General features: G+C 33.0%; 3 protein-coding genes across 6 annotated transcripts; 1 reads left to right on the top strand and 2 right to left on the bottom strand.

Moving 5' to 3' along the window:
• Positions 1–604: 604 nt before the first annotated feature.
• LOC104716098 (transcription factor MYB74-like) lies at positions 605–2131 on the top strand. The gene is made up of 3 exons (XM_010433441.2): positions 605–913; positions 1027–1156; positions 1283–2131. Exons 1-3 carry the CDS (start codon positions 778–780, stop codon positions 2034–2036), a joined length of 1020 nt encoding a protein of 339 aa, XP_010431743.2. The 5' UTR covers positions 605–777; the 3' UTR covers positions 2037–2131.
• Positions 2132–5425: 3294 nt separating this feature from the next.
• LOC104716097 (equilibrative nucleotide transporter 3) lies at positions 5426–8272 on the bottom strand. 2 transcript variants are annotated; one of them, XM_010433440.3, is made up of 9 exons: positions 7849–8272; positions 7526–7608; positions 7297–7401; positions 7043–7198; positions 6793–6936; positions 6584–6689; positions 6326–6498; positions 5816–6232; positions 5426–5704 (listed from the first exon to the last, which is right to left on the bottom strand). In XM_010433440.3, exons 2-9 carry the CDS (start codon positions 7565–7567, stop codon positions 5591–5593), a joined length of 1257 nt encoding a protein of 418 aa, XP_010431742.1. In that variant the 5' UTR covers positions 7568–7608; positions 7849–8272; the 3' UTR covers positions 5426–5590. The 2 variants fall into 2 exon arrangements, with proteins under 2 accessions (XP_010431742.1, XP_087336121.1); XM_087479995.1 differs by having other exon boundaries at positions 7679–7857.
• An 800-nt stretch (positions 8273–9072) lies between these two features.
• LOC104716095 (equilibrative nucleotide transporter 4) lies at positions 9073–12069 on the bottom strand. Of its 3 annotated transcripts, none has more exons than XR_015576157.1 (9): positions 11835–12069; positions 11659–11742; positions 11454–11558; positions 11177–11332; positions 10931–11074; positions 10744–10849; positions 10481–10654; positions 9944–10360; positions 9073–9266 (listed from the first exon to the last, which is right to left on the bottom strand). XR_015576157.1 is itself a non-coding variant. In XM_087479994.1 (9 exons), exons 2-9 carry the CDS (start codon positions 11698–11700, stop codon positions 9153–9155), a joined length of 1284 nt encoding a protein of 427 aa, XP_087336120.1. In that variant the 5' UTR covers positions 11701–11742; positions 11835–12045; the 3' UTR covers positions 9073–9152. The 3 variants fall into 3 exon arrangements, 1 of the variants encoding a protein (XP_087336120.1); XR_015576151.1 differs by having other exon boundaries at positions 9944–10381; positions 11835–12045; XM_087479994.1 differs by having other exon boundaries at positions 9944–10358; positions 10453–10654; positions 11835–12045.
• Positions 12070–12405: the final 336 nt, after the last annotated feature.

Here is a 12405-nt window from a genome sequence, read left to right as displayed (position 1 = left end):
ACGTACATTTGTCTACCGTCTTTATTTATGTTGAAACACAACTTATCAAATTTCATATTAAAAATTATGAAAGACCTAATCAATTATAAATAGTTAATTTAAAACATATCACTCGAATTTAGGGTATTAGTTGGATTGACAACATTTATATATCAAATCAACAAGAATGTATAAATGATTTGTATACTATCTTTTTTTGGACAAAGATTAATATACTATCTAAGTATCTAACTTAAGCACATAATTTTGGTTACCCAAATTACAAATTTTGTACTCAGTGTCACATTAGATTCACATGCACAATTATAACTTATAACTGATATATATATATATATATATATATATATATATATATTAAAAAAAACATACAAACATATATATACCAAATAATACTAGTAATATAGTGCCCATCTCATAATTCACAGTAAGTTGTAGAAATAATCCATTATCTAATTAATAATATACTAGTATGTATGTATACATCCAAAAAAATATTTTGACAGCAAAACAAAAAAAATATTTTGGGATTTGTAAAGGACACGTAGCCCAATCGATAAACAGAGGACGGCACCGAATCAATTTGACTTCACCTTTTTTTGATAAGAGTCTTATCTCTTCCCTATATATACTTCGTACTCTTCTTCAAGGACCCTATACGTCTCTCTCTCTTTCTCTTCTCTTCTCTCTATCTAGTCTCTGTTTCTTCAATATTACTCAATCATTGTGTTTTTTTAAAAAAGGTTTTGACTTCATATCTAGTAACAATTAATCAAAAAGATGAGAAGATCACCATGTTGCGAGAAGAAAAATGGGCTCAAGAAAGGACCATGGACTCCTGAGGAAGATAAAAAGCTCATTGATTATATTAATATACATGGTTATGGAAATTGGAGAACTCTTCCCAAGAATGCTGGTTCGTGTATAATAGACTTCTTCATTATCACATTTTAGTCATATATATTATCCCTTAAGTGGACGTTGTTTTCTAATGTTTTGCTTTTCTTGTGTCTTGAATCTTGATTATAGGGTTACAAAGATGTGGTAAGAGTTGTCGGCTCCGGTGGACCAACTATCTCCGACCAGATATTAAGCGAGGAAGATTCTCTTTTGAAGAAGAAGAAACCATTATTCAACTTCACAGCATCATGGGAAACAAGTGAGTTTGATCTATTGGTTATGGAAATATCAAAAAAATTAAGAACTATATATTAAATAAAATTTTAAAATAGTACATGTTCATGTTAAGTCTACAATGATTCTGACTTAGTTTGTTTTTGTATAGGTGGTCTGCCATTGCGACTCGTTTACCCGGAAGAACAGACAACGAGATAAAAAACTATTGGAACACTCATATCAGGAAAAGACTTCTGAAGATGGGAATCGATCCAGTAACACACACTCCACGTCTTGATCTTCTTGATATCTCCTCCATTCTCAACTCATCTCTCTTCAACTCTTCACATCATAATCATCAACATATGAACATGTCGAGGCTCATGATGATGGGAGATGGTCGTCATCAACCATTGGTTAACCCCGAGATACTCAAACTCGCAACCTCTCTCTTTTCAAACCAAAACAACACACACGAGAACCAAACGGTTAACCAAACCGAAGTAAACCAATACCAAACCGGTTACAACATGATTGGTAATCAAGAATTACAGTATTGTTTCCCTAGCATGGATCAGTTCACGGAGTTCCAAGATCTCATGCCAATGAAAACGACGGTTCAAGATTCAATGCCTTCGTTCCCATCAAACTACGACGATAGTTACTCGAAATCTAACTCTGTTCTAGAACCTTTCTACTCCGACTTTGCTTCGGTCTTGACCACACCTTCTTCGAGCCCAACTCCATTAAACTCAAGCTCCACAACTTACATCAACAGTAGCACTTGCAGCACCGAGGATGAAAAAGAGAGTTACTACAATAACACTATTACAAGTAGTTCTGACATTCCTGATTACTCGTTTGATGTTAATGGTTTTCTACAATTCCAAGAAACAAAAAACCATTGGGATAGTGTCATGTAAAAAACAAAAATATTGTATTTTGTTATTTAGATTTTGTAACACATCCAAGATACTATTGTTTTAAAAATATTTATTAGTAAAGTATATTCGTCAAAGGGAAAGCAACATCCCACCGGTAAACAATATACAAAACTCTCATGCATTGTTTTAATTAATGATAAGAGTTTCTATTATTGGTATCTATCTACTCTTTTGTTTAATATTTGTGGTCGGCTTTTCTTCTTACATAAATGCATGGTGATCGTATCAACGATCATATTTTAAATATGATTTGAAGATGTATAAATTATATGTTACCGAAATAGAAAGGAAGATAGACATTAATTGATAGTGAAAAGTGATCATTGACTTTATGAGCCAAATTATGTATGTAGCTTTGAAATGGATGATGGGCCCTTAAAGTCAATCTAAAATAGTATATCTTAAAAATTTGGTCAAAGTCATTGTTACGAAGAAAAAAAATAAAGATTCATGAAGAACTTACTAATATGATCATGCACGAACCAAAAAACAAAAAAAAAACTCTTACTATTTTACTATCAGCAAGACTGTCCAGCGCGTGAACATGAGAAGTACACTTATTAGCGTACGACGTGTGTAAAACCCCGTCGGGGTCAAATCGATCACGGGAGAGTATGCTAATGACCAGGCGCACGTGTCAAACAAGCTACGCGTAAAGCAATAATTTGGAGAAGGGTAATAATTAGAAAAGTTCGTTTTTTTTTTTAATTGGATTCACGGTTTGTTGTTTACTTATCACTTTTTACACGTGGTACAGGGAGAGCGATCTGAGAGTGGGGACGCGTGGGACAAAGCATGTGTAAACACGAACGAACGGATGGATCCTGCTTTAAGTTTGAACGTCGACATTTTGGGATGAGCTGTTTGTTTTGACTTGCTTGTGTTTCAGTAATTGCTTTGTTCCATATAAAGTACACTTTTGGTTGAAGTAAGAATTAGCTAAAAGGGTATTAAACTTAAAACCATTTTTTTTGCATAGTATTGACAATATCACTGTTTATTGAATGCTAAAAAAATGTAGTGGTCACTTTAGTTATCATGATTTTTGAAACTGTAGAACGTTGTCGTTTATAATCGATCTAAACGTCTTTTTAGCCATGACGTACTTTTCGTATCAACGTTAGTTTTAAAAAAAAGGTTAAATGCATATGTTGTCTGATAAAATGTTTTCGTAATTGGTGATTACCTTGGTCAATCAAACCTACAAAGTCTAGACATGAATTTTTTTTTGGGCGGTGGCATATGAATCATTTGGACTAAAAAGGCAAATTTTGTTTTACATGATCCCAAAAGTTGTTTTCGATTTTTAGTCCATTCCCATACGAAAAACACGTTTTGTCCTCGATGTACACTTGTGTTTTTGTATGACCAAGGTTTTCAATGGTAGAGTTTAATTTCTTATATGTCATTTTGCCAAATTTAATTCAAACACCAAAATTTTGTCGTCTATATACGGTTGTATTTTACCATTTCATTTTTCTTATTACATTATACTATATATTAAAGATCTACTATCATGTTATGAAAACCATTTAATAATCCATAGTATTACACATTTTATTGGATTATACTTTACCTGACTAGAACAGACAAACCTATATAGCAATTAAGCATACTCATATTTTATCTAATAGGCTAATGTGTGGAAAAGTTCTGACGTAAAAATCAACAAAACTTTTGCATATCAGCCTTTTAATGATTTAATCAATAAGCCATGTATTGGACAAAAGCAGTGTCTAGCTCTTCCATCATTCTAACATTGCTTAATATGACTTTATTTGTGTGCTGGCCAAATGAGTTGAGTAATTGTATAGATAGTTTATCTATTGAATTTCTTGTCTAGGAGAGTTATAAATAGTCTAAAAGTTTTCTTATACCAAGTGACTAACCAATCATAAATATTGACAAATAATACACTAAAAATTTAGGAATCAATATTTTTGTTGGCCAAAACATTACAAGAATCAATTTAATGTCGCCAACCCGAAAGTGGACTTTATACATAACGTTTGAGGTTTGATCATTTATAAATAAGGTAGGAAGCTTCTATTGTCACATGGCCGGTTATAAACATTTAAATGTGTTCCGAACAGTATGTAATTAATACGTCATAGTGAGCTATCACACTTCCTAATTAGTTTTGGATATATTGGTGTAGAGGTAAAAAGTCTTCAAAAAAATTATGCGATTTAGCTAACAAAACTTCAATTATTCCACCAAACGACTGACACTCTAACTCTGAGTTGACTAGATAGTTTTAGATCCAACGATAATCAACACTCAACAGTAGTTGCACGTTAAACCTTGTTAACGTTGACTAACATTGGGTTTAAGACAATTTTGGCCAATCCAATTATCCAAAGTTAATGTTGGATGATGTTAAGCAGGATTTTTTTGGGTTCAAATCGGATACGTTATTATATTTATATATATATATATATTCTTTTTTTTTTTCTCTATTGGTCATTAATGACACTGATGATTTATAAAAGCAAACGATATTTGTAAAAACAGAATCATTAGAACCATATAAAACGTTAGAAACTGAAATACCTACCCGTTATAGGAAGCAAAAAATGGAACCGAAACAGTATATAATTGTATAATCTCTTGAGAATTACTCGAGATTTGAGGAGTACAAACAAATGAAAAACTGTGCTCATGATCCTAGAGAATATTTGCTTCGAATTCACTTAAGTAGTTAGAGCTACTTATGGTTTGGTAGCTAGCCACAAAAAAGAGGGACTAAACAAATTAAGGAACGACGTCGTGGAAGTAGAGATGATCTCGTGTAGTACACAAAGTTGGTGTTTCGCTGTAGGACACACGAACACCGATCATTAGTACAATACACAAACTTCGATTATTCTAAATTTTGACTAAGAATCTTGTAACATTAAGTTTTTTTTTTTTTTTGATAATTAGTATCACATGAAAACTAAAGACATACTTATAAGTTTCGTTCATTACAATTTTATATACAAAAATACATCCGGAACCTCAAAATAATGGTACTATTCTGATATTGTAAATAGAAAGGCATGCAAGAAGATAGTATATAAGTTATTCTGAGTGCAGCGTTGATGTGATTTCGTTTTTGCTTTTCTTTCTATTGTTGAATTGAATGGATTAACGCAACTTACACCAGTGTTGCGCTCAATTATGTTTTTCTATTTCCAGGAACACTTACAAAAGGTATCTACTATGATCATCTCTTTTAGTTAGACCTTTTATCTTCTACTTAGTTATATAATCTAGAAAAAACTATTATTACAAGCTTGTATGATATATAGTTTATATTTCAATTAAAAATTACATCCTTAATTATTTATTCCAGCGTTATGGTAGATGTGTTGCAAGAAAATCAGTGATAAGAAACAATCACTCTTAAACGCTTTATGGTCTATAGCAAATGTAATTACATATCCTCTGTTTTTGTGGATAAGAACACTTAAAGAGGTTACAATGCAAAGAATAATAAAGACAAAGCAGATTAAGTAAAAGTGAATCAATGGTTTTGGAGTGATTAGTACTCAAAAGGCATCCTTCTTACCAATAAGCCATAACCAATCCAAAGCCACTCCTGCAAATATCCCTCCTAACAGAAAGATCACCAACAAGTTTCCTAACGCATTCTGCTCCGGACCCTTCACAAAAAAAATCAAAACCCAAATTTTGTTTTTGTTAAAAATATAGAACAAATGTGAGATTACTTGTCTTAAACGCAAAGATTGTATTATCTACTAAATATAGATTACCTTGTAGCCTTTAGGAGCTATAGTCATAATGCAAACAGTGAGATGTCCATTAGTCAATCCCAAAACAGAAATTAGCATAATCATATATCCTTGATCACCATATTTTGCAGTGAAGTAGAACGCGGGAATGAGTAAGTAACGCGATAAAACCGCAATTGTGATCAATTTCCTGTTCTCAAACTTGAGCCATTTCAACAGCGGCGTGTACCTTCCAACCAGATCCCAACAATTGTACATTGCTACCAGGACAAGCGCGTACCAATCTCCTAGCCCATGTTTTCCAGTGTTCTCATATAAGAACCCGGGAAAAATGGATAACGTACATACGTAGATGAGAAACAGATTCACTGCATAATCTATGTTTTGAAGCAACAACTCTTTGTTGCTTAGTCTTTGATTCTTGGAATCATCATCAGTCTGCATGGAATCAAGAAGCTTAAGACTGTTTAGGAGTGAATAATATTTTTTAAAAAGCAAAAAAGTTAAGAAAGATAGATTCTCTGAAGTTACCAAATCTGATGGATTTTGGATACCAGCAGCAGCAAGATCTGCTGAAACAGTTTTGGAACCTTCAGAAGCGGCTTTTCTCCGGTAATACTTAACAATGGGGAGTTTCGGGAACACGTACGCGTATAACAACACGCAGAGTAACTCTATGAATGTTGAGATTGCTAAGAATATCACTTCAGAAAGAAAAAAGAAAAAAAAAACTTATAAACAATTTGATGATTGGAGTTTCTATTGGTTATCTTCAAAATTTTAACTCACTTGCTCCTTTTCGTAGACCGTCGTTTGATTTCTCGAAAGCTGCTTTAGTTGTTAGCCTTAGCGCTGATGTTAGCGCACCCGCTACAGCCAAACCCACCATGAATGACTACAAAAGAAGCAAGAAGTATGAGTTTTTCTTGTAAATTCCGGTTAATCTAAACTGGTTAGTCTAAACCGAGATTTTTGAGAGTCTGCTAAAATGTATAAACCTGAACTAGTTCAGGGCACATCAATGATAAATCACCGATCATTCCTCCTTGAACGGTAGCATCCGCGAGGCCAAAAGAAGCAACGACTGCGCATAAACCGATATATGGTCCGACTCCACCACGTCCTTTTGTTGCCAAATCCAACTGTTGTGTTTATTTTATTTTTTTTAAGATTCTTCGAGTCCATAATAAAAAATCGAATTCCATAAGAAAGATTAACGTTACTTTTAAGACTTAAATAAAAACTTACGACTATGAGCAAGAATGTGGATATTGTGAATAGAGTGTAACCGATCAGGTTACGTTTTCGAGTATTCATTTTTGATTCGTGGTATGTGAGAATCACGATTGTTCCAAGCGCAAATGGTTGGTAAACAAGTGTGAGTACTCTTGAAGGATGATAATCCTACAAAAAAGATATAAAGTTTTCTATTTAATATTTTTGGTGAGCAAAACAAAACAAACAGATTTGAAATCTTGCAATCGACTGAACCGAAACCGAACCGGGAAGACTTGGTAATAGTAATCTGCTATAGTTAGCATACTGTTCCAAGCGACGAGGGATCCAATTCCGAGAATACAGCAAACAACCATAGCTTGATACTTCCCCTGTTTTGTTTTGTTTTGTTTTTTTTTTTTTCAGAATTAGACATAAACAAGAATTTTTCGTTTTAAATTCTGAAACACGATGAAAAGATTTTGGATCTGAGTTTTTGGTTTTGTAATAACTTACCTGAAGCTTCTCAGGAGGTTGGTTCTCATATGTATCCCCCATTTTTCAAAATATAGTTACAGAGTGCTCACAAGAACATAACCCTGTTTCAAGATTCAAGAATTGGATCAAACACAGAGAGAAAAGAAAAAAAAATGCTCAGAGCTCTGATACCATGAACAAGTCGGTAATGAGAAGTATATTTCCTATGTTATTCACAAACACGATTACAAGAATATATGGAGAGGAGAGTGTATCTAGTTTCCTAAATATATACAATTAGAATCTTGTTTTTTTTTTTTGTCTTTCTTTTGTTGGAGCAAAAAAGCTACAGAGATACTTACTTGGAACTTAGCACATGAGGATTTTGTAGAGTCAACGAGTTTCATATAGATTCAAAACAAGATTCTTAAACCATGGAGATGAGCAAGTAAAATAATATAGACACTTTCTTAAAGGCTTGACAGCAAATATGGGAGGATAAAATATAAGACTCAAAAGAATAAGAAAAAGAAACAGAACCAAAATGATTAAAGAATCCAAAGTGTGAAAGCTTTTTCCGTTTCTATTTTTAGTCCACTTGAAGACTTTGTAGTATGTACATAGTCTGAAAGCAAAATACATTATTAGAGAAATTCTTTAATAGCTGCATATCTTTGAGAGCGGTCTAAAAGTAAACAATAAATGAAAATAAATACTATGTAAGAATAAAAAAACAAAGTTAGATAAGAGTCAATGGGGGTTGGATAAGTGAGGCAATGAAGTAATAAGACCTTCATCTCAAGTTGATTGTTACGTGTTACTCTATTCTCATTTTTTCTTCCCATGGTTGGTTTCAGTGGAATTAATAGTACGAAAGAGTTTTGTGACAAATGTTTTTTAATAATCATTTGAAGGTAAAATATACTAAAAGGGGTGTAAAAAGAATTATAAAAGTCTAATTCTCATAATCATTTGTTAAATGGGTTGTCAAAAAAAAAAAACATTTGTTAAATGGCGTTGGTGTGTGAGAGGCTGTAAATGATCCGTCGGTTATGAGCGCAGATTTAATGGGCCTAGCTTAAGCATGATTGAAACGTTTTTTGCCACTTGCACAAATAGCTCTATTAAATAGGAGTTGTCTTTATACAATTTTGAATGCCATTTAAAGTGTTCATAGTGGTCAAACGGAACACTTGCAAAATGACAAACCTTTGCAACATGGCGGAACTACACGGTCATCATGATCACTTTGGTTACTAAAACCAAAGTTTAATTCTCTTAAATATAGTTTATAATGCATTCGTTAAAATAAGTGGTTAAGCAAAAGTAGATTGTGTTTGGACTTAGTTTTTGTTAAAGTCTATGAATTCATAACTCTTAGAAAATAGTAAACGAGAGATGGTCAAATCTCAAATGGATCTAAAGTAGTCACTCGTAAGGTCGGACAAGTCAAATACAATTTGCCAATTTGGTGAAGCATCGAAAGAAGACTTCACTTCAAGTCTTTGAAAGTTTTACGTGTTAGTATTCTCTTCTTCTTTTTTATTTTTCATGAATAAACAGTTACGTTAGAGGCATCAAGCTTCTCATTTAAAGCCATAACAGGGTTGGATTCATCGAAATTAATTAGATAAAAGGATGATGTGAATCATTTGCTGATGAGAACTCAAAATGCGTTTTTCTTGCCAATAAGCCATAACCAACCCAAAGATATTCCTACAACTGCTCCTCCTAGTATAAAAACAACCAGCAAATTCCCTAATGCATTCTTCTCCGGACCCTTCACAAAATACAAAACAAGAATAACTTTAAATATGCAGGTAGAGAGGTTGATTCTTTATAAATTTTTTCTTTTGGTATTTATATGTCAAAAAGCTTGTGTTATATTTATAAAGTGTAAAAGCAAATGGTATAAGCCAAGATAACTTTGTTATTTCTTTTTAGTTTCTATCTGATAATACTGCAACATATGAATGAAATCACAATTTTTTTGCGAATTTTTTTTTAAAAAGACACTTTTTTTTTTGGTTCGTTGAATAACGCCTTAAGCATTAATGCAAACATGTGTTTAAGACGTTATTAAGGTATTTTAAAATTTCAAACATGTTTAAGACGTTATTTATGTATTATTTTTTGGTTTGTTGTATAATGTCTTAAACAATTCAACAAACCAACATACGGTATTAATGCAAACATGTTTAACACGTTACAGATATTACGGTATTTTTAAAAAAATCCATACATGCAAACAAAAATTGAAGACAATGTCATATTCTCCTTTCAACTACCTTCCGTGTTTGTTTATAATTTTCTTAATTCAAGTGTGTATTGCTAAAGTTTTACAAAATTAATGTGTTTTGTTTTCTAAATGTATATCCATAAAATGTAAATTTATTGATTTAATCAAATTAATTAGGTTAAAAGTATGGATCAGTACTGACTAGATAGATTGATTACCTTGTATTCTTTAGGAGCTATAGTCATAATGCAAACAGTGAGATGTCCAGTAGTTAATCCCAATACAGAAACGAGCATCATCATCCATCCTTTATCACCATATTTTGCGGTGAAATAGAATGCCGGAACGAGGAAATATCGGGACAAAACCGCAATCGTTAGTGCTTTTCTATTCTCAACCTTCAGCCAGTTCACCAGCGGCACATACCTCCCGACCAAATCCCAAAAATTGTACATGGCTACTAGGATAAGCGCGTACCAAGAGCCTAGGCCGTGTTGTCCCGTGTTCTCGTATAAGAATCCAGGAAAAATGGATAACGTCAAAACGTAGATGAGGAATAGACTCACTGCATAGTCTATGTTTTGAAGCAATAGCTCTTTCTTGCTTAGCCTTTGATTCTTGGAGTCATCATCAGTCTGCATAGAAAAATTATGATGCTAACTAAATAATGGTTAAAAGTGGAAAACGAATCAAGAAAGATGTTCTTGACGAAAGGAAACTAAGAAATATAAGATTCTTGAGGAATTTGATGTTACCATTATCTGATTGATTTTGGATACCAGCAGCAGCAAGATCAGCAACTACAGTTTTTGATCCTTCAGAAGCAGCTTTTGTGCGGTAATACTTAACGATTGGGAGTTTTGGGAACACATAAGCATATAACATCACACAAAGAAATTCTATGAATGTTGAGATTGCTAAGAATATCACTGTAAAGGGGAAAAAAAAGAAGCAAGAAATGAAACTTCAAACACTTAAAAATATTGGATATGAGAGTTTCGAAAAATGTTAAACTCACTTGCTCCTTTTCGTAGATGGTTGTTTGATTTTTCAAAGGCAGCTTTAGTTATTAGCCTAAGCACTGAGGTTAGAACACCAGCCATACCCGAACCAGCCATATATGACTACAAAGAAGCAAATGGTATATCCAGTAAATACCGGTTTTATCTAAACCAGAGACCTTGAATATGCTAAACTTAATAAACCTGGATGAGTTCAGGGGACATCAAAGATAAATCACCGATCAATCCTCCTTTAACGGTAGCATCAGCGAGGCCAAAAGAAGCAACAATTGTGCATAAAACAATATAATTTCCGATTCCACCGTGTCCTTTTGTTGCCAAATCCAACTGTTTTTGAGGTTTTTTTAATATTTAGTCCATGATCACTATCAAGTTACATAAGAAAAAATGTTGAGATTAAGACTTATTCAATTGATACTACTTAATTACCACTATGAGCAAGAATGTGGATATTGTGAATAGGATGTAACCGGTCAGTACACGTTTTCGAGTACTGATTTTCGATTCGTGGTATGCAAAAATCATGACTGTTCCAAGCGCAATTGGTTGATATACAAGTGTGAGTACCCTTGAAGGATGATAATCCTACAAAGAAACAAATAATTTTCAAGTTAAAAAAAAAAAAAAATTGATAACCAAAACAAAAGATCAGTTTGTAAACCAACTTTGAATTTGAGAATTGACCAAACCATAACCAAAATCGAACCGGGAAAATTTGGTAGTAGTAATCTGCTATAGTAAGCATACTGTTCCAAGAAACGAGAGATCCGACTCCAAGAATACAGCAAACAACCATTGCTTTGTACTTCCCCTGTTGTTGTTTTTTTGAATTCATACATAAACACACAAGAATTTGAGGAAAAACAATGAAAGATTTCTGATCTGTGTTTTTGGGTTTTGTGGATACTTACCTGAAGTCTTTCAGGAGTTTGGTTCTTGTATCCATCCTCCATTTTCAAATAGTTACGGAGAGCTAAAAAAGAACGTACGTAGCCCTGTTTTCAAGATTTCAAGAATTGGATCGATCATAAGATGATGTTTATACCATCTCTCTTTTTTTGTGGGAGTAAAAGCTATGGGTACTTACTCGGATTATAAGCACATGAGGGTTTTGCAGAGTCAACGAGTCGTTTGTTGGATTTATTACGAGCAGAACAAGATTCTTACAACATGGAGATGATTGAGTAAGATAATATTTAGATTTTTAAGGTTTGACAGCAAATTTGAGGAGATAAAATATAAGACTCAAAAGGTTGGCATGTATATACCCTGCCTGATACCCTAAAGGTCTGATCTTTGTTTGGCACTTTCCTTTTATCTCCATTATGTAATCGTCCCTTTACGTCAATTTAATACAAAAAGAAATTTTAACACAAAAAGAAAAAAAAGTATGAGAGGACTCGAAAAGAAAAGAAAAGAAACAAAAGAAATAGAGTAAATAATATAAAGTTTGAAAGCTTTAGTTTCTTCTATATCTGGTCGACTAGAACACAGTGTAATCCGAAAGTAAGACTTTTCTCTGAGAAAGTTCTTGGAAAAATGGCAAATGCATGCATGAAAGTCATCCGCTTCATGAACTAATATTATAACCTCTGCAAATTGGTACAGTACTAACCAAATTAGCTTAACTACTTCCTACAAAAATTAACAAATATTTG

Source organism: Camelina sativa, chromosome 2, assembly GCF_030686135.1.
Source record: "Camelina sativa cultivar CO46 ecotype springtype chromosome 2, ASM3068613v1".
Taxonomy (NCBI): Eukaryota; Viridiplantae; Streptophyta; class Magnoliopsida; order Brassicales; family Brassicaceae; genus Camelina; species Camelina sativa.
The sequence above is the reverse complement of the archived record's forward strand: the minus strand, read 5'-3'. Positions and strand labels throughout refer to the sequence as shown.